Consider the following 23,324-nt stretch of genomic DNA (forward strand, 5'->3'; position numbering starts at 1 on the left):
TTATAACTCAAATAAAATTTTTATAACCTATTAAGATCTCAGGAGATAAGCATAGTAGTAACAGAAATGAATCTCTGGCTAGGAATTATTCTATAAATGTGAAATATTAGCAAATCATTCATTTGGTATAAAATATTCGAGAAAAAGAATAAAAACCCACTTTGAGACAGGAGAAGAGATAAAAAAACAATTATAAAATGAGGGATGATTTAACTGGGAAAGCAAAACATGGGAGTGATATGAATATATGATATTTGGAAAATATAAACAATGCCATTTTGTAACTGTTATTTTCTAAGTTGTGCTTATATATATATATAAGATAAAATCTTACTTCAAAACTTAGTATTTACATTGCAGAGTGCATTACTAGTGGGATGTTTACAAGCTCTCCTAAATATATATTTACTTACTTGTGGGTAAATAAATACTGACCTGCAGTCAAAAGTATGTCCAGGCCCATCAACACAGATCCCTCCATTAAGACAGATGACTGAATTAAGTTCAGGCTCAGCACAATTATCAATGCTTTTTTCACAGTATGCACCAGTGTATCCACGTGGGCAAATGCAAGTAAATCCATGTGCTGACTTCTGACAGAAGCCTTCATTCATACAAGGGATTGATGTGCAGTCCTAGATTAAGAAATAGAGAATCAAATTTGATTATTAGTTATAAGGTTGATCATTTTAATATAATTATATTTTTATTTAAACATAATCTAAAAAACTGATGTGCAAACTTGTTTGACATTTCCTTCCTCTGTTAATTGAAATATATGTTTATGACAGTAAGCGGATTTTTACCTTTTATTACCAGAAAGACTCTGTCAAATATTTTATTGCTGATTTACCAAGAAATAAAATCATTATTAATCTTTATAAAAAGATGTACCATGTCAGAGAACTGCCCCTGCCCCCAATAATGGTGCTAAAGCAAATTTCCTCTGCAGATAACAGAATTCACTGGCCCTTAGTGTCTACCATACCTCTCAGTTTTCCCAAAACAGCCCCAGTTCAACTGCTCTCCTACGGTCATGATTAATAGTACTTCCATTAAATTTCAAAGGATTTCTGGGTTTGATCACATACTTAGAACAAACATTTCACAATGCATTTATATTCATGTAAAATAGCTAAAACATCTGTAATAGCTGAAGTTTGAATCCAATCATAATCTTTTAATTACCTACTTTTTCCCATGCATTTGTCCAAATGTATGTCCAGCATTTCTGACACCTATAGCTGCAGAAGTGCAAATGTCTTGTAGAGTTAGAGGAATCTGGATAATACCTGTTACTTTTTAAGCTTAAAAATATTTTAAAATTTCTCATAGTTTTACTTACTTATTCAACAAATGGTATTTTATTTATTGTAACTACATGGATGCACAAAATGGTGTTAATATCACCCACCTCATATGGTGTGCTATGAGAGTTAAATAAAATAGTGGCACTGTGTCTTAAACGTCATATGTGATCAGTAAATATTATCTTTCTTTCTTCTCCACTCTGAAGGCCAAGGGCTCAGTCAGCCTCTATTTCAATCTTTTGGCACTTAATTTGAACAAGAAATATGTTTCTCTGTATATTTAGCTTCTACCATATCATACCATATGCTTTTAAGTTTACAGTTTAGGGTTTATATATATACTTACAGTGTGGAAAACACATGTCATAGTACCACAAACATGGTATGACATTATTTTTCATAATGTAAACTGAAAAGATTTGCACCCCTAATTCTGAGAAATAATTTATGGAAAGTTATGACATCATTAGTAAAACTGTTTATTTTCAAGAGTTTTACCTAAAGATAATATCTTAATGAACCTAAACCAACTTGAATCATTTTGCACTCTAGGTCTTGAGTTCTTCCATTCTCAAGGATAATTGCATATGCAAACATAAAATACTTCTTCAGTGTTTTACCTTGAAAAGTGACAATTTTCTAGAATTATTGTTCATTAATTGACACCTATGCTTACAAATATTTAGTGACTTTTTAAAAAAGTATTAACAACAAAAACTCATACCGACAAGACTATTATGGAAGCCATTGCATTAATATCATGTATTCACTGGAAAATTAGATGATGTTAAAAATCATCAGAGATTAATTAGCGTCATCCACAATTAGAAATGAATTGTGCACTTCAGTATAATATTCCAGTCATGCCTGGAACTTAGATAGTGATCTTGTACACCCCCATCCCCCACAAGTGATAGAACTAAGTATGTTTTTATAAACAAATCCTTTGATATTTGTTCCACTTTTGCTGAAAATGTGAACTTGTTAAGAAAAACCAAGGGCACATAGTAGACTATCCTGTAGGTATTGCAGTTTTATTTATGGAATAGAAATGCAGAATTCCACAGGGAGTGGCATGGAAACATGTTTCTCCCTTAGCTCTGTTTCTAGATATGTATAGAATGATTTATTAGAAAACATTACATAAACTAATTGAATTGTATCTCCCATGGGAAGATAGGGATAGTTTTTAGACTGCCAAAAGTTCTGTCTCCAGGGTTTCAAGAATCTTTTACTAAATTAATTAGAAAGCTTAATGGGAAATACAAAGGCAATTTCTTTTTAGAGGAAATCAAATTGTCATTTAAAGTTCTTGATCTTTCCTGGTTTAAAAATTTAAAAGGATGCCTTTCCTTTTGTTCATCATCATTTATATTGCTTTGCTATATTCTATTTAATATAATAAAGTGCTTTCCCAAAGAGTTCACTAAAGTAATTTCAGAAAATAAAAGATATAAAAGGTTGAGTATTTAGAGAAAGAGATGGAAGCTGGGAGGAATCCTGCAGACCAGGGCAATCTAGACAACAGAGCTTGACCCCAGTGATATATTCGTTCAACTTGTACTGAAAATATTATGCCAGGAAATGTACAGGAGCATGAAAGGAACAGGGCAGTGATATATTCATTGTGAAATTCTTAGGCAGGGCAAAGTACTAACTGGGCTAGTAAATGTGACAGTTATCTCACTGACTCAGTTAGTTGTGTTCTCCCTGAGGGGATGTGGTTTAGATCCACAGGGTGTCCTGTGATCTCTTAACTGCCTAGAAAAGGAAATTACCCAATGTCATCTTTATCATAAAATTTCTCTCATGGCATCACGTTTTATTTTTTAGCATTGGTGTTTTGGGTAGTGGAATACTTTCCTCAATTAAGATCTTGGAGAAAGGGAAACAGATACAGAGAGAACTACTATTTGAAGAGTGGGAACAGAACACGGTACCTAGTAAGTCCCTACCATTCCCTCTGCAAAGGCCTATTAACCTTCACAGAATTCCGTGAACTTTGTCCAGTTCTGAATAAAAACTGCTAGTGTAGTCCAGTGTTTTTAAATGCGTATATTCAAAATCTCATTAATTATATGGGCTTTTACTTTGCAAGCTGCAGGATTGGGCAATCCAAAAGACTGAGAACTTTGATGAGACGTAACTACGGAATCTGTAGCATTGTAAGTGACATGTGGTTGCTGTTGGTAGTAAAAAGAGTCTGGAAAAGGAAATGCAACTTCTCTTACCCCCACTTGTTTTGCTCTTCTGATCTAGGTTTGGGCTCACTTTTGCATGAGTCGTGATAGGTTTTCCCTAACTTAGGGATTCAAGATTTATGGAGGAGGGCAAATAATGGAATAGCTAGAGAACAAATACCTAGAGAACATAATGGCATTTATTTAAACAAAAGATACATATACCAATAAGTAATAATCACATTTTGTCAGAACAAATACGTAGGAAAATATTTCTAATAAACACACAAGTATGGCAGGGCACACACAAACAAATGAGCAAGAGGGTGTCTTAAAAGTAGTGCTGATTATTTTCTGCTATGAAATAGCTAGAATGAACTCAAACTTCTGCACCTAAAACACAGAAAGAATTTTTAAGAGCAATAGACTTAAAATATCTTAAATATCCAAAAAAGGATACTAATTAAATAAATATAGTATTTCCACACAATAGAATATTAATAAGAAGAAAGTAGAACAATATATGGTAGTATAGAATATATATATAATTATATATAAAGTAGAATAATTTTCTATGATTGATTAAGTGGAAAAGCAAGGTACTCTGTGTGTGTGTAATGAATGTTCCCGTTTTGCAAGATCTTGTTTATTTTAAAGATTTGTTTCTAATTAAAGGATATCGATATTCTCTAAAATAATTTGTAGGAAAAAGCTGACCATTTGTTGAGGGAGATGGACTCCAACTCAAACCCTCTCCTGGAAAGCATTCTGATGGTTCAATCATTTAATTTCAAATAAAAAGAACGAGAAGAACTTGTTAAATAAGTCCCTTTTAAACCTGTCAAAAATCACAGAACCTTTAGAGTCTGTAATCAAGTAAATTTGGATACATGAAAATAATTTTCTGAATGCCAGAATCCACTATGTACTAATGAAAGAATAACAAAAAATAGAAAAATATACATGATATACATGGCAGACAAAATGTAAATTATATTAAATAAAAAGCTCATAAATTACAGTCCACACTCAGAGAAACACAAATACATGCACTCACGTGTGCGTACTCAGTTTTTTACATGCAGGGGATACATGTGCAGCCTTGTTACACGGGTGTATTGCACTTGGGTAGTGAGCATAGCATACAATAGGTCATTTTTTTGAACCATTCTCCTCTCCCTCCACCCTCTTCTAGTCCACAGTGTCTATTATTCCATGTTTATCTCCATAGGTGTTGAATGTTTAGCTGTCATTTATAAGTGAGAACATATGGTATTTGTTTTTCTGTTCCTGCATTAATTACCTTAGTTTTATGGCCTCCAGCTGCATCCATGTTGCTGTGAAGGACATGACTCATTTTTATCACTCTGTAGTTTTCTATGGTGTATATGTACCATATTTTCTTTAACCAATCCACCACTGATGGTCACCTGTGTTGATTCCATGTCTTTGCTATTTATACACAGTTCTTTAATTCTTTCCTTTTTATTCAGAGGACTTACATGAGTCCTTGCTTTATATTAAGTCTGCTCATAGCAATATATTCACTACGAGTTAAAGCACGAATTCTCTTATTTCTACTTCATCTGAGAAAGTCACGATTTTTTAATTCTGTAATTAGTTTTTTCCATTTCAGTACATAACATATATTTATAATTTGATATCTTAAAAATAATACTGCTTCCATGTACATATACATGGTGCATGAGAAGGATACATGCCATCCTCCTAAGTCTTATCAAACTTGAAAGAAAAATATCTGCTTTCTATGCTGCCCTACTCACTTTCCTTTTCTGTTTGTGTGTGCATATCCAGAACTTAAATTACATTTTTTTCACTAGTCATGGCATATGTTCTCTCCCCAGGCATGCATTTGCTTTTCTCCAGCATTAATTCTAATTTTTAAAGCTTCCTTCTAATTGTCACTTGGACAAAAAACAAGACAAAGTGTATTAGGTTTCTCTAGAGAAACAGGACGAATAGGATAGAAGTATATGTGAAAGGGAGTTTATTAAGGAGTACTGACTCACACTATCACAAGGTGAAGTCCTACAATAGGCCATCTGCAAGGTGAGGAGCAAGGAAGCCAGTCCGAGTCCCAAAACCTCAAAAGTAGGGAAGCCGATAGTACAGCCTTCCGTCTGTGGCTGAAGGCCCAAAAGCCCCTGACAAACCACTTGTGGAAGGTCCAAGAGTCCAAAAGCTGAAGAACTTGGAGTCAAATGTTTGAGGGCAGGAAGCATCCGGCATGGGAGAAAAATGGAGGCCGGAAGACTCAGCCAGTCTAGTTCTTCCACGTTCTTCTGGCTGCTTTATTCTAGCTGAGCTGGCAGCTGATTAGATTGTACCCACTCAAATTGAGAGTGGGTCTGTCTTTCCCAGTTCACTGACTCAAATATTAATCTCCTTTGGCAATACTCTCACAGACACACCCAGGAATAATACTTTGCATCCTTCAGTCCAATGAAGTTGACACTCAATATTAACCATCACAGCAATTTTGCTTGTGTTGTTGCCCATCCAGCCCTAACATAAACTATATTATTTCCACTCCTAAGGTGGTTCACATGTAACACCTTGCCCTATATTGACCCGAGTGCTCTTTTCAGTTAGTACTGCCTATCTTTCTCCATTTTTCTTGCCTCTTTAGCCTTGAAAAACAGTTCATGAATCTCCTGCAGAGTGTGTTATCTAAGCATTGCACCATAGAGAAAGTTAAAATAAATAGGTCAGCTAGTAAGTAAGATAGAGAGAGATGTAGATCACTTTCCATGTGGAGCTGGTCAGGTAGGAAATATATCTAATGATTATTATATCTCAATTTCTTATAGACGTTCAATATCTAAGATTTACAGAATGAATGAGCAAAATTACATATAGAGTACACTTAATGTATTAGTGAAACATGACAAAATTTTAAAAAATGTATTAAACTATAATAATTATTCTAGATAGTACTGGTGCAAATGAAATAAAAAGTAAAGAAACAGAATAGTCCAAAAACTAACCCATATATAGAAATCTATTATATGAAAAGTGGAGCATTCCAAATCAAGAAAGAATTAACAGACCCTTTGATAAAATTTCTTGGAAAAAATGATTATACTTAAACCATTAAGTTAGATTCCTAGCTTTTATCAATCATAATATATTCACTATGAGTTAAAGCACTAAAAGTATCACGAATTCTATAATTGTAGATGAGAATATAAAAATATATTTAAAATATTACAGTGGGAAGGATTTCTTTGGAGAGCAGCAAAGCCCAGTTAGGAAGAAAAAGGTAAAGAAAAATATGAAAATCTCACAATTCATAAGCTGTATAAAGTAAGAGTGTCCAGACTTTATAAAAGATTTGCATTTTTTCAGAACCTAGTAGATTTTATCTATAATTTAAAATAAGACCTACAAATCAAAAAGTAAAGGGCAAGTAATCAAAAAGTAAAAGGGCTATAAGTAGGCAAGGCACAAAGAACTACAAATGGCAAATAATAGCATGGAAAGGTGTTCAATCTTGATAGTAACCTAGGAAAATATAAATTAAAATAATGACAAATTACATTTTCCTCATGAAATTAGTCAACACTTTGTAAAAAGTGATTTCATTTAATAGGATCTAGGTAAGTGGTGTGCTCATACTCTCATCAGGTAAGTGTGGTCTTCAGTGTTTATTTGGAATACTTTATAGCTATTAAAAAGAATGAATCAGGACTCTTTGCATTTTAATGGAATGATTCCTAAGATATACTTCTAAGACAAAAAAGTCACTGAGTATAATGAGTTTGCTCTTATGTTAAAATAACAATATTAGGAAAAAATCTAGAATCACATAGGTAGAATTTTAAGAATTGCTCTCATAATATTGGCCATGTATGTATATATGTATGCATGCATATATACATACATATGTCAAAAATGTCTATTTACTGATATTTTAATACAAAACTAAGAATATGATATTTGTACTATTAAGAAATATGGTTTTAGACATTACTTCAGGCAATATTTGCGGTAATGCAAACAAGATGTATGGTTTATTCAGTTTCCCCCGTAAGGAAATGGCCGGGGAGCTCCAGGGGACCCAGGCGCCGTCGCTTCGGCGGAGCCTGGGCTGACCAGCCAGGACAGCGGGGTAAACCCGAACAATTCTGCGCGAGGTAGGGAGGCCATGGCGTCCGGCAGTAACTGGCTCTCCGGGGTGAATGTCGTGCTGGTGATGGCCTACGGGAGCCTGGACTTGAAAGAGGAGATTGATATTCGACTCTCCAGGGTTCAGGATATCAAGTATGAGCCCCAGCTCCTTGCAGATGATGATGCTAGACTACTACAACTGGAAACCCAGGGAAATCAAAGTTGCTGCAACTATCTGTATAGGATGAAAGCTCTGGATGCCATTCGTACCTCTGAGATCCCATTTCATTCTGAAGGCCGGCATCCCCGTTCCTTAATGGGCAAGAATTTCCGCTCCTAGCTGCTGGATCTGCGAAACACTAGTACGCCTTTCAAGGGTGTACGCAAAGCACTCATTGATACCCTTTTGGATGGCTATGAAACAGCCCGCTATGGGACAGGGGTCTTTGGCCAGAATGAGTACCTACGCTATCAGGAGGCCCTGAGTGAGCTGGCCACTGCGGTTAAAGCACGAATTGGGAGCTCTCAGCGACATCACCAGTCAGCAGCCAAAGACCTAACTCAGTCCCCTGAGGTCTCCCCAACAACCATCCAGGTGACATACCTCCCCTCCAGTCAGAAGAGTAAACGTGCCAAGCACTTCCTTGAATTGAAGAGCTTTAAGGATAACTATAACACATTGGAGAGTACTCTGTGATGGAGCTGAAGGACTCTTGCCGTAGATTAAGCCAGTCAGTTGCAATGTGCAAGACAGGCTGCTTGCCGGGCCGCCCTCGGAACATCTGGCCCAGCAGGCCCAGACTGTATCCATCCAAGTTCCCGTTGTATCCAGAGTTCTTAGAGCTTGTGTCTAAAGGGTAATTCCCCAACCCTTATGAGCATTTTTAGAACATTGGCTAAGACTGTTTTCCCCCAGTAGCGCTTTTTTCTGGATTTGCATTCAGGTGTTATTCTTAATGTTTCTGTCAAAGCTTCTTAAAAATCTTCACTTGGTTTCAGCCATAGTTCACCTTCCCTGTTCCAGGTTTATTTAATTCCAAAGGTGAGAGTTGGAGTGAGATGTCTTCCATATCTATACCTTTGTGCACAGTTGAATGGGAACTGTTTGGGTTTAGGGCATCTTAGAGTTGATTGATGGAAAAAGCAGACAGAACTGGTGGGAGGTCAAGTGGGGAAGTTGGTGAATGTGGAATAACTTACCTTTGTGCTCCAGTTAAACCAGATGTGTTGCAGCTTTCCTGACATGCAAGGATCTACTTTAATTCCACACTCTCATGAATAAATTGAATAAAAGGGAATGTTTTGGCACCTGATATAATCTGCCAGGCTATGTGACAGTAGGAAGGAATGGTTTCCCCTAACAAGCCCAATGCACTGGTCTGACTTTATAAATTATTTAATAAAATGAACTATTATCAAATAAAACGTATGAATCAAAAAAAAAAGATGTATGGTTTATTCATTCTCTACTAGGGAATTTATTTATTACATTTCCTTTTCCACATCAAGAATGGCTTTCACTATCCAGAACAAAATAAACACAATATCAACAGATAATTATGCTTTTTAAAACTGTGTGTCAGAAAACGTGCTAATTGTTTTACATGCATTATCTCATTTAATTCTTGCAATAACCTGAGGTAGTTACTGTGATTATTTTTATTGAATAGTCAAAATAATTTCAAAATAAATGTAAATTGAGAACACACGGTAGGTAAGTAGCAATATAGAGTTTCAATCTTGGTTCTCCGTGAATGCATTTAACTACTCCATCACCCCTCTCTGGAAGGGCCACTTACTGAATAGTTACTGTGTTTCATGTGCATTCTCACACATGACCCTGTGATGTCAGAACTAGTATATCTATGTTTTACTGACGAGGGAGAGAGACACAAAGAATGTAATAAAATACCCATGGTTTCACAATGACAAAGGCTTTTAGTTTGTATGCTTCCTCCCTTTACCATGTTATTGTCAATCAAAAATGATTTGGAAGAACTCCCCAGTATTCCAAAAGGCTCACAAGATTCTCATCCACCAAGAACGGTCACAATTCTCAGTCAACCAACATTTTTCAACAAATGAGGCATCCCATATAAAATACCATATGTCAATCACACCACATGAGACTCCTGAAGATTGAAAGACATATCCTGAGAATATTAAAGGTGTTGCCCACGTCTTGATATATACATCCAGTATTTATATTATCCTTGTGATAACTGAATTAATTGAATCCTATGTCATCCCTACAGATCCACAGATACCTCTGTCTCCTAAGACCAGGGAGGACGAGGCAGATGGTAAAATTTAAGCCATCTGAGCAACTGTTGATAATGGATACTTCTAGGATTTAGTTTGGTGGGGTGGTCGGCGGGAGGGAGGAGAATCGTGGAATTTTGTAACAACAAGAGACAAAGAAGGAAAAGGTGGGGGAAAAAAAAGCCATGATTTGTAGTTTTGTTTGGAGCAGCCAAAGAATTACACAGAGGAAAGATGAGAGAACAGTTAAATCATCAACAACTGTGGAAGAAATGACTCTGAAACCTACAGCAAGCAACTTGATTTTTCTTTTAAATTAAATTTTTGTCATATAACTTGAATAAAATTATAAGACTTACATTAATTTTGATCTTACATTGTGTGCTAGTCCCATCTGCATCACATGAACATGGATATTCATTAATAAGTTCTGTGCACCTGAAACACAGAATTAGAATTACATTTTCAAATAAGTAGATGTTAAAGCATAACTTCAAGGGAGTTTCACCATTTAAACTTTTCTTTCCTAGTTCAGGTGAAAAAAGCACTCCCATGAGCAATACAAAGCAGAGTTTATTCCTGGGTTTCTTATCCTTGAAGGTGACTGGACTGAAAAAACGGATCAATTTTCATTTTTGCCATTTTCCCCATGGCAATGAAAAGAATGAACAGTTTTAAAAGATAAAAAGTATGTCTAGGGCTTACGTGAGAAACTGAAGTTAGCTATGGCCAGCCTGCATTGCAATGAGCTGCCAACCTTCTTTCTCCCTTCCCTGCTTACAAAGTAGGTGGCAGGATTAGAAAAGAAAACTAACGTCGAAGCAAGCAGCATGATGCATCTGTGATACATTCTTCTTTGCCACCTGCATCTCCTAGAAATACCTTCACTCTAGATGTGTATTAACCAATATTTTATCCATGATCAGAGCAGTTATTATACAGATTCATAGAGTCATAAAATACTTTTCATACACATAGGGCTGAAAGAACCAGTTTACTTAGGAACATTTTAAATACTGTGTGGTATTATCTCTCCATAGAGCAAATAATAGAATGTCTCATCATCTTACCTGCTAGTTCTATTACCATGAGCAGTTACCTTTAAGTATATTAAAGTCTCATTAATCCACATTTATAGAAAATTACTTTATGCTAATGAACAGAAATAAAAGAAGGGCAGAGATAATGTATCAGTACATTGCATTAGCTAAAACTGGCAGCATCTGTCATCTTAAATGTACTTAGCTCTTGTTTTATGAAAGAGCATAATTAAAATTATCTTTATCAACTTTCCCTTGACGTTAAGTCTTAAATATTGTGAGTTAAATATACTTTCATAAAGCTAATAATAAAAAAAAATAGCTACCTTCCATGTAGACAAGGATTTGAAAGGCAATCATTGGCATTTGTTTCACAGTGTGTTCCAAAAAACCCATTCTTGCAGTCACAGGTATAATGATTGATGCCATCGATACAAACTCCATCATGGAGACAGGGCTCTGATAGGCATTCATCTAGATTTATTTCACAGTTGATGCCTGTGTTGGAACAGACAAGGCAAAACATGAAACCATTTAAATACAAAACTCTTAAAAGTTTGTTCATTATGGTAAACATCACCAAGAAATGAAGACCTCTCTCTATAATGATAACTTGGTATTTGGTAGCAAAAGAAAATATATTTCAAGGTTAAATATATTTAGGTCTATGAATGTTCAGATTACTAATTTAATGTGAACGACAAAAACAAAGCACAAGCTTAATCTACTGAGGAGATTGTTTTTAGTGTGATGTTTGTTGAGAATATTAGTGAAGTAATGAATTATATCAAGTAGTCACTGTGAATACTGATTCAAAATTTTTTTGTAATGGTCTTTGAGAGTCAAACATTTATTACCTACAAGAATTAAGAATGAGTTTGAAGTTTTCTAAATTTGGCTTTAGTGAGTCTATTAATGAGCTCCCTGAGATTTCTAAATGAAATCTAACTTTGGCTAAATACCTGGGATTTTCAAAGGCCAAGTAGCGAATATTTTTTAAGCACCTACCAGGAACCACCGCTATGCTCAACTAGAGGTACAAAGCCAAAAAATAAACTTCCTGTTAATCCAAAAACGTTTTTAGGGAGGTAATAATTTACAGATAGAAAACACCGAGATGATAACATAAGCAGAGCTTAATGGAAAGCAAGATTGTGTTTCGTATGTTTGAAATATCTGGAAAGAGCACAGAACCATTGTAGAATTGTTAGAATAACTTCTTTGCCCATTACATCCATTACTAGCAAGCATCTACTAATAAAAACCAGCATTGATTGAGCACTTATAGGTGTGCCCTGCCCTTAAGGCTTCCTGCACATTATCTTAGCTAATGCTCATCAAACCGATAGGCAGATCTCATTAACCTTAACTCACTGGTGAGTATTCAGAGTGTAAGTGAAACTTCCAGGTCACACAGGCCATAACAGCAAACAAGAATTTAAATCATGTTTCCTCTGACTTGTGCTTCTGATCATTACTTTAAATTACCTACCTTGCAGCTACTCTAATATGTGCATAAGTTGCTATGCTGAGTAATACTGTGGATACCAATTGGAAAACATGGTTCTTGTAGCCAAAACATAATACCTAGTTGTGAATAAAGATAAGTAATAAGCTTATTACAGTGAAGAAGACAATAATGAAAATAGCTGACATGTGAGGCTCTTACTATGTGCCAGGTACACTCAATTTCAGAGGTTCATGACACAGTTTTATTTCCCACTCACTCTCCATGACTCGAGTGAGTTACAGATCCTCTTTACATTATCTTCACTCTGAGACCAATGTTAATGAAGCATACTCTATCTGGGATATTGACATCTGTGTTTAAGAGGAAAAAAGACACTTCCCTTTAATGTTGGACTTGGTCATATGACATAAAATACAGGTGGCTCTTAAGTCTTTCACCTACAAATCAAGTTATACGACTAAGTCCAACAGAAATGGAATGGGAAAGAATGTTTCTCCCCCAGGAAAGGGCAGATATTTGTAACAATAAAATTGAGTACAAGCATAATCAATCAAGCTTCTCACTTGTAAATGAGGGTTACTTATTGGTACATCACACGTTTATTGGGATGATAGAGTATAGGCATGCATCAAAAACAACCTAGCCAAGGTCTGATACATGTTTAACATTTTATTACTTTCAGGTTCTTGATAAAAATATCACAAACACATTATATTTGATTAGTGATTTGGGTGGTTCCAAAGACACCACCATTCTAACTAGGAAGATAAGTGAAAAGTCTCCGTATCACTATGTAGAATGCTGGTAGAGTCAGTGCTGAAATTTTCAGTTAAAAAAAGATAGATGGTCAATTTATAACAAAAGTGTGGGGGCAGGGACGGAAAGTGTTAAAAGAGTTTGGGACAGGATGCATCCAGCAATGTTGGGAGATGAGGAGATTTGACAAAAGACACTCCACTCTGTTTTTGAAATGTTCTCTCCATAAAAGGCAAACATGTCTCAGTTTAGCTAGAGACAGCATCATACAGATTATCTTAGGATCTTTTTTTCCTAATGTTTTATTCATTAATTAAAATTGTGGTTATAATTTGACTTTCTAAGTAGCCTCCAAAGAGGATAAGAATGGAATAACTAGCCAATGTGAACATTTTGGTCTCTATAAACCATTCTCATTTTTAACATTATACTCCTTCAGATTCATACATATCAAAGTCCCTTTTACCTTTCTAACTTCATCTTATTTTAATCTCACCCTTGACTAGTCTACTTTACTTACAATGACCTCCTTATGTTTTCTCAAAAGTTTTAGGCATGTTGTTCCTAAAAGACCTTTGTACTTTAATTCCCTTTCTAAAAAATCTCTTCCAAATATTTCACAGTTTACATCTTCTTCAGGTTTTTACTCAAATGTCACTATCTCAATGAGGACTATTCAACCACACAATACAAAATTGCATTCTCGTCTTAATCCACAATTGCCATTATCCTGTTTTATGTTTCCCTCCTATAACAAGTAATCTCCTTGTAGCATTCCATAAGATTTATTCATCTTTTTTTTCTTTTTCTCTGTATTTCTCCATGACAAGCTTAGCTTCATAAAGGCATAGATTTTGTCTGTCTCATTCAAACTGCATACATTCAAATATTTGTTAAAAAATAAATCCTTGTCATATACATGTGTGTGGGTTTATGTGTGCATGTTTTTGTATTTTGTTTTGCAGATATCTGTTATTTTCTCAGAAATCCCAGCCTCTTCCCAACCACGAACAAAACAGTTCTTGAGAATCTGGGGAAACTGTTAGTCCTTGCAAAGGTGAGAGTCAGAATCCAATGAGGCGATGGTGATGCCTCTGAGGTGCATAACTAAAAGAGTTGTCTGTGCAGCCAAGGGGAAATATTTAATGGGACCTCTGCTTTTTCCCACCTTCAAACAAAGACATGTTCATGTGTGAAAAAAGACACACAGTTGTGGAGGGTCTTGGACTTTGGTTCACAATGATCTCCCACAAATAATTACCAACCTATTCAAACTCTAAGTTATTCATCTGTAAACTATGAATCAAAATATCTCTACTGTAGCATAGTAGAGAGATATTCATAAAGTGCACATACATATATATACAAATACATATGCTCCCTGATTATTATAACAACAAGATTGTTTATCTTCATAGGATAACAATGCTTTGACCTAGCACATTTAAAAGAAATAATAGTATTTATTAGACAAGATCAAAGCCTTGGCTAAAGTCTCAGTCTCAGTTTTTTGCCTACATTGCCTTATATACCAGGTATTTCCTACTGGTCATTAATTTATCTAATGCATATTTATGTGTCAATCAGAGTTCTAGACTCCTTGCATAGTTCCCTTGACCTGGCATGCATCACTGCCACCTCAATCACAGCATAGCAGATGATTTTCACAAAATCTAATGATTTCATTATGGACTTCATTTGACAAAAGAAGAGCCATGATAAATTTTTTTCTTCCTTTTTGTTATGTCTAACATATTGTTCTTTCCACCTACCCTCCTGCCTGCTTTGGAGCTACAGCAATAGTTTATGTTTGAAATAATTTTCAGCTTGTGGTTCTAAAGTTTTTTATTTCATTCACAATGCAGGCAATTCCTTTTTTAAACAGATTGGAAGGTTACCTGTGATATTTGAGTTTTTTTCCTATGATCCCACTTATTTAAAAATCCTCTTTACTAGTCTGCCTCAACATCTGCCTCCAGATTGAATATTTTCACATAGGAAATTACACAATCCTTTTAGAATCAAGCCATTAAAGTTCATAAACTGAGAGGTTTGATCAGCAAAACATTTTCGTCCATCAACAATGTTATAATAGAAATTATATATATTCCTATTATATAAATATATGATTTTATGTATATATATATATATCTGTCAATCAGCTGTCTTTTTTCAGACTTTTTTTTTCTTACTTTCTCTTCATTCCCTTTTTACCCAATTTCTTCCCATTTGTCAGCGTTACATGTTTTGACAAGTTTTTCAAAATCACTTTCCTGATTCTTAATTTTTTTCATTTCACATATGAGAACCTCAAAACATACTTTATGAACTCTCCATTGTCCCCAGAAATAAATGTAGTCTCCCTAGCCTAAAACCAAATTCTCTGTTCCAATCTTTCCCTTCTTGTCGCTGCTCTGATATTATCAAATACTCTCATCTCCTGGTTTATAAACCTGATTGAATAATACAATCAACTGTGGAGTTTTAAAAAATACAAAATCCCAAATCTGAATCTCTGAGAAATAGGACTGAAAAGTTATATTTTTAAAAATCTCTCTAGATGGTGGTAAATCATAGCTAAGGACTGCTGCTTTTTAGCAAACTGGCTTAAAATTAAACATTCTCAATATTTTCTCATATCCATGTTAGCTCCTGATAGTTCTGCCTGAAATGTCATTTCCACGTCTCTGTTTGCAGCCTGTTTTTTTATTTGAGGTCTTACAAAACTCTAGATAATTTTAAATATTCCTTTTGATATCTCCCATTGCATATCAGCTAATATCATTTATCAGAGTCTCCTTAGAGTTTATTTATTTGAATTACTGTCTTAACTTCCAAACTTTATCACTAGTTATTTGAGCACAGGGATCATACCTATTTACTTTTACCTCATGAAAATGCCAAATACAAAACTTTTCATGTAGTAAATGATCAAAATAGTCGGCTTAACTACTACTGAACACATCTAAATTGTGATAACATTTTGAAAATGACTAAAATTTACATAATAGCATGATATTTACAAAGGACATAATCAAGTTAATACAGGCATACAATAATTACATAATTTATGGACTTAAGAATCAGTGATTTTAAAAATTCAAATTCATATTTCTAACCATTTTGAATTACAAAATTTAAAAAGTCATAAGAGCTCCAAAAGCAAAATGAGAGTTTTGTAAACGTTTCTTATTATGAACAATATTTAAATTAAAAACAATTTTAACTATCATATAAAAGATTTCCAGATAGGCAGTCCAGCAAATGCTATTCTATGAGGAATAATCTAGGCAAACATGCAGCCATGGTGTTTAAAGGTGTGTCAATCAAAAATTATGAGATGTAAAAAAAATCCAGAAACAACAAAAAATGGATGGAATAAGAATAAAGTTGACAGAAAGGTTGAAATTATCAGAGAAGGAATTTAAAATAATGATTTAGAACATGACTGATATGTTAAAAAATATATCATAAAAGGTGGATAGATGACTGAATCTATGAGGAATATCAAAAGAGATAGAAACTATAAAAATATTCAAATTTCAATGCTAGGAAAATAATACAAGATGAAGAATTAATGTAATGAGCTTATCAGTGGACTGGACATAGGAAAGAACCAATGAACTTGAAGATAAGCAAGTATAAATTAATCAAAAGGAAACACCTGGAGGTAAAAAGAGTAAGAAAACAGAAAAGAGCTTCTAAGACATATAGAATAATATTAAAGGTTCTAACTGACTTGCAGCTGGAATCCCTAAAGTAAAAGGGAGAGATAATACGATAGGAGAAATATGTAAAGAGATAACGGACATGGATTTGACTAAATTAATGGAACTCTGTAGCAGTTTCAGGCAGTATATAAGCTATTTTGCTGTTTGGGGCATATATCTTAGAAGACTCTATGGTATTAAAGATATATGTAGTGGAAAATATGATGCATAGACTTTATAGTAGTGCCAGAGGAAGAATCATAGACTGAGGCTCTGGACCAAAACTAAAACATATGTAGCAGAGAATTATCCTGAAATTGAGAAATGGCTTCTGGCATGTCTGGGTAGTTGTAGAGATGAAACACCTGACCATGGGACATCAAGTATCCATGTGGACAGAACTGCCAATGCATTTGGCAAGACCAGTGGCAACCTACAGTAGGTAGTACATTGGGAATTGTGTATGAGTATGCCAGAGATCACAGATAGTTGCACTCCTAAGTTATGTACTTCTTTCGCAACAGAAGCTCATCCTAAGTTCATACTGTTTCTGTCTGGGCCCTCCCTGGTGGCCATCTGAAGGAAAAATAAAAAAAGCCTGAGCTTGGTTCATGGATGGGTTGACTTGGTATATGGGTATAAACTGGAAATGGACTGCTGCTTCCTTAAAGCCTTATTAAGAGGTTACCCAAGAAGGTAAAGCAAAAGGGACATGCTTCGGATGGGCAGATCTTCAGTCTCATGATGTGGTCATAATCTTTGGGTGGAAATAGCCTAAGAGAAGAATATGCATGGAGTTATAGGTAGTGGCAAATGACATGGCTGGACTGGAAGGTAAAATATAAGACTATCTGGGTCAGGGAAATATGAGAAAGAAGCATATATTGGACTGATAGGAGTGGGCATGAAGTGTGAAGGTCTCTGCAATGCATGTTAATGCAGAAGAGGCATTAAATAACCATACAGAAATAACTCAGCCAGTTAACATCTGTCCTTCTCTGGCATCAGCCATCACAATGGTGGTACAATAGGCATGAATAGAGTAGCTAGAGTGGCAAATATGAAGGCCTGTGCATGGACCCAATGTATGGGCTCCTCTGTCCCAAGAATTAGTTAGGTACTGCTTCCCTCAGATATCCAATCTTCCAGGAACAGAGACCATAGCCACTACACACTTAATGGTCAGCCTTTCTTGCTTCTCCTGCCAATAGATGTTTGGCCAGAATAACTACTCAAGGGCTTATGTAGTGTTGATCCATCAATATGAGAGTTCTCATAACATCTCATTGGAACAAGGAAGCCACTTTACTTACGACAAAGCATAGTAGCAATCAGATAACGATAGATCTGTTGGTTTCATGATGTAGCACATCATCCAAAAACTACTAGGTGTAACTAAGTTGCCAGTTCGGAGATGAGAGCTTTTGGGGATGGAACACTATATTATAGAATGCAGTATGCACTCTATATCAATAATCATTATATGATGCTTTGTTCCCAATAGGTATAATATATGGAATTGGGAACCAGGGGGTAAAAGTGAGTGAACCGATGTGCCATCCTTCTTTGTGAACAATTGGGAAATTTGTGCTTTGCATTCCTGAAAATATAGGTTCCAGGAATCTAGAGGCACTGATTACCAGGGGAGGGATCCTTGCGCTAGAGAATACCACTAGAATCCCTTTTTGAAATGTATGGTTGTTGTAGGCTCTTTGTGCTAAGAAACTATCAGTCAAGGAAAGAAGTTCCTTATTGTGATATGGACTGAAATGTTTGTGTTCCCCCCAAATTCACATGTTGAAATCCTAACCCCTAAAGTGATTAGGTCATAAGGGCAGAGCCCTCATCAATGGAATTAGTGCCTTTATAAAATAGGCCCAAGGGAACCTTCCACCATGTGAGGACATGGCTAGAAGGCACAATCTATGTACCAGAAAATGACTTTCACTGGACATCAAATCTGCTGCCACCTTGATCTTGGACTTCTCAGCCTCTAGACCTATCAGAAATAAATTTCTTTTATTTATAAGCTACCCAGTCTATGGGATTTTGTGATAGAAGCTCAAATAGACTAAGATACAGGGGTAAGTGATGCTGATAATGGGGAAGGGGGAAGTAGGACACTGTTATAAAGTAGGGACAAGGATAAAAATATGTGACATTAAGGTGATCTACTGAGCAGAGTCTTCATTGTCATTCATGAACAAACAAAAAAGTCATAGCCTTACTAGGAGATTAACTCTCAGGCATGAGTTTCTAGATTAATTCACCAGGTAATCCAGTAGGCCAGCATATTTTCTAGCCAAGGATGAGGGTAATATAATTTGCACAGGAGAGGAGGAAGAGAAGTATCAGATGCAGTACCAAGATCAACTTTGGTGAAAGAAATTGGAGTTCTTCCCAGTAATCCCTGAAAGTGATCTTGTCTATTTACCCAGGAAGAGACAAATTATAATTTTGGGTATCTGTTTCCAGATTAGGTGTGCTTATTTTAGAAAGCAGGTAGATCTGAGCAGCACAAAGGGTTGACTATAATAGATAAAATAATGAGCATTCCAGGTCCCCATTCAGAACAGCAACACTCAATTCCACAAATAGAGGAGTTTCCTAACAAGTTCTAAGTGCAATTCTTCCCCAGGAATTGAATTTTGCTTGGCCAAAGGGGTCTGCCTTGCCCAAGTTTGGGCCTCCCCTCTGCTGTGCAATGAGTGAAGGCGACTCAGTATGGGTCAACTATGAAGGGGCCATCCCCACTTCATAGTTCCTGGAGGGATCAACTGAGGCTTCTGTTATAACTACATCTTAGCTCAACATCTTCCTTTCCCAGTCCTACTTCTCTTTCCCCTCACAGGCATTGCTGTTGAAAGTAGTCACTGATAACTCACCTATATGTAAATTTCAGTCTCTTTCTTGGGAAGCCTAACCTATGACAAAGTTTCCTGGAAATTAATCTTTTCCATGGGAATGCTTTTAAATTTTTTTGTCAAAAAACTTAGGAAAAAATGTTGAAAGTGTATGAAGTAGTTACTAGGAAAATGTATATCATTAATAAAAATATTGGCGGTATATATCAAGTACTGGATTAAACCAGCATAGATTTAGCATTTGATTAACAATCATTTGCTAATATTTTCATTGTTTGGAAAGTATTTATTAGAATATTATATCTGTTTTCAGAAGCTCTCCAAGGAACTTTTACTGATGCTTTATTTTCCTGTCTATAAATATCCCAGGTTTGGACAGAGGCTTTTAAAATTCATTACAGTAGTCCTTAGAAGTTTGGAAAAGGACAAGTATCAATAAATATTTGATGATGAAAATGATGATGATAATGATGTTCATTTAAATCTTATTTCTCCTTATATTTTCCTACCTGTTTTATGAAAAGAATGGGGGCAATTCTTCAATATCAGGCCACAATTAAATGAAGTCTTCTCTCTCTTAGACTCTGTTACCACAAGAATGCGGCCAGTTGTTAGAGGACTTCACAGTTTATTGTAAAAGTTATAAAAACAATTACTATGTCATTGTAAAAAATTTTAAAGAAGACATTCAAAATATCCTTCACAAAATTGCTAAGACAAGCAAAAACAATATTCTGATTCATATTAGTTACGCATTGTTTTTAGATCATTCTAAATGAGTGAGTCAAGAAAGGTATGTGAAATGAGGTGTGTGTTTAATTAGGCAACTATGTTGAGAGCTTTGGAAAGTGAGAAGTTGTTCAAGGTGAAGAGATGCAGAATATCTCTAAGTACAAACAGGCATATGAGGATTGATTAAAAATGAAAGATATTAGACAATAGAAGTAACAGTTTATAGATGAGTCGGACTTCTGTTCTAATTAATACATAATTACTTATTATTTGAGGGCCCTGTGTATTAACTCTGATTAACATGTTAAAATATTGTCAAAACTTATAAACTTCACACATTCATACGCATGTACATGGCTATAATTTATCAACTAACATTAATACTAATACAATCAGGAAATTTTATGTCAAACAAATGATTCTAACCCTTGCTAATATAATGCAGAAAATAGCTCATTATTTAAAGTACTGTTTAGTTCCTAGGTTCTGTTATGATTAAAATAAACACTGCATGAGTCTATCTGTATGAGGCATCTAGTCACCAAACTTATAGACATAGATAGTAGAATGGTGGTTTCTAGAGGCTGGGGGTGGGAGAAAATGGGTAGTTGTTCAATGGCATAAAATTTCACTTATGCAAGATGAATAATTTCTAGAGATAAGCTATTAACTATAGTACCTGTAGTTACCAATATAGTATTGTTCACTTTAGAGTATTAGGATAGGTTGCATGTTAAATATTCTTACCACAAAAAAAATAAATAAATAACACATACACACAAAAAAGAATATGAGAAAATTTTTGGAGGTGATGAATATGTTTGTTATCTTGATTTTGGTGACAGTATCATGGATATATGCATATGTCAAAATTAGTCAAGATGCATATATTAAATGTATGTAGTGTTTTTGGATATCCATTGTATCTCACCAAGCTACAAATGAAGTCCTATTAATCACATATACAATAATGATTTCTACCTCATAGGGCTAATGTGAGTATTAAATGTGTCTACACAAAGTTAATGCAATCTAAGTATTTCAAAGGACATTCTTTAGTTCAAAGGACATTCTTTAGAAATTATTGCTCTAAGCTTGTCTAAATGAGTGCCTCAAATATTCTTATGTGCATCATTGAGCTCCAACCATTAGACCCTGCCACATTCCCCATTCCAATTCATAAGAATGAGAATTGAGATCATTAGGACTAATTTTATGGCTTATTACATATAAACATTAATGCACACAACTCTGTTTCTGATTATGCATATCTTATTTCTTGTACTTCAATACCACAATACTATTTCACTTATAGGTACATCACAATCTTTACATGGTAAAGTATTTCGGTAGGACTACACTGAATAGGATTGAAAACCAGCTTGCCATCAAAACAATTCTTTAAATGAATAATGATTTTGTGAAAACATTCGGTTTTAGGTAACCTGTGTGTAGCTAGGAAAACACTTTAATTATGCTTAAAATGTCAATTATAGGACAATTTTGCTTCAGATAAACAAGGCTGATAATCAGTGGGATGTACCGGCATGACTAGTGTAAAAATATTGAAATGTTAAGTAACTAGCCATGGGTGTTGCTGTTGCTCACCCTTCTTAGAAGCCCCAACATTTCTTCTGTGACTATGCAGACTTCATGAGCTATCAAGTGAGGCATAGAAACATGAGGTTATACATAGGTCAAAACAATCATTACATAATTTTATTATTACCTCTGAAGATAAATATAACAACAAAAATATGTCTCATATCAGTGAGCTCATGTGTAAATTTTTTGAATCAAAGTAGCTTGTAATTTTTTGTATTTTGTAACAATTAGAAATGAATGAGTCAGCCTTTAATTGCCGTTATTAGTTAAAATTATATTTCTACATAAGGAAAATACACGATAAGCACTGAAATCTTTCTTTTATAATTAAAAAAATGTAAGATTGAATGGCCTAAAATTATGTAATTAGAAGATGACAAATGGAATCACTTTTACAGAATCCTGGGGCTTTGAACAAAATTTGTGACATTTTACAATGTATGTTTCTCTTATTTCTGACAACTCTACCAAGTAACTGGAGATCAATGAAAAATTCTAATTTTAATTCTTCATTTGAATGGGCCCCAAACCAGGGCCTTGATGAAATTTAAGGATTTTGTTTATCCCCACCAGGTTAGGCACAGACACATTCTGACATAAAGATTGATTTAGGTCCAATGAGTCAATCGAATGCATTCAAGAGAAACCCTTTGGGAAAACAAAGCAGACCCAGCAGTCACTAAGACCAAGCTGTGAGCCAGAACACTCAGAGTGGAAAATAAATGTTCTTTATCGGAACCAAAAAGCGATCTGAAACTTACAAAATTTGGGAGGTATTCTTTAATTTAAAAAACGCTCATGATTACAAATATAAAATAAGGCACAATATGCTAGCACAACCCCTTCTGTGTAAAGAGGTTAAAGTTTAAACGTATTAGCTTCATAGTAAATTCATTTCTAGTTGCTACTATTTTTAATACAGAGCTGCATGAAAAAATGGAAAAATTTGAAATTAATATAATGTCTACTGTTCTCCATATGGCTAATTCCATAGTTTACTTAAGTAGGAAGCATACTTTAAAGACCAAGTCAATTTTGTCATGGAAGTAAAAATCCATAATTAAAAATATCCAGTAACCTAGTTAATTTGAGATTTAATTTTCCAAAATTAAGAAAACATCTTATTGGAGGTGCTTGCTTTAATCCTTAAATCAATAGCATAACATTTTATTTATTCAAAGTTATAGGCAATGGCTTATAAGCTGCACCTAATTCATAGTTTGATAAAAGAGTATTGTTTCTAGAGTGGCATTTTAAAAATAC

The 23,324-nt window shown here is 34.8% G+C and overlaps 2 protein-coding genes across 2 annotated transcripts in view; one reads left to right on the forward strand and one right to left on the reverse strand.

The window, feature by feature from the left end:
* LOC100974207 (eyes shut homolog) overlaps positions 1–23,324 on the reverse strand; it is a 1,877,183-nt gene that overhangs the window by 999,409 nt on the left and 854,450 nt on the right. Inside the window, exons 19-21 of the mRNA XM_063605324.1 lie at positions 11,250–11,421; positions 10,243–10,321; positions 436–635 (exon numbers count right to left, since the gene is read on the reverse strand). Of these exons, the coding sequence (XP_063461394.1) occupies positions 436–635; positions 10,243–10,321; positions 11,250–11,421 (451 nt within the window). The remainder of the gene's footprint in view (positions 1–435; positions 636–10,242; positions 10,322–11,249; positions 11,422–23,324) is intronic.
* Positions 7,540–9,046, forward strand: LOC129392939 (protein C1orf43 homolog). Its single transcript, XM_034951229.3, has one exon. The coding sequence runs from the start codon at positions 7,659–7,661 to the stop codon at positions 7,959–7,961; it is 303 nt and encodes a 100-aa protein (XP_034807120.1). The 5' UTR covers positions 7,540–7,658; the 3' UTR covers positions 7,962–9,046.

The sequence above is a fragment of the Pan paniscus genome, chromosome 5 (assembly GCF_029289425.2).
Source record: "Pan paniscus chromosome 5, NHGRI_mPanPan1-v2.0_pri, whole genome shotgun sequence".
In the NCBI taxonomy this organism is placed as follows: Eukaryota; Metazoa; Chordata; class Mammalia; order Primates; family Hominidae; genus Pan; species Pan paniscus.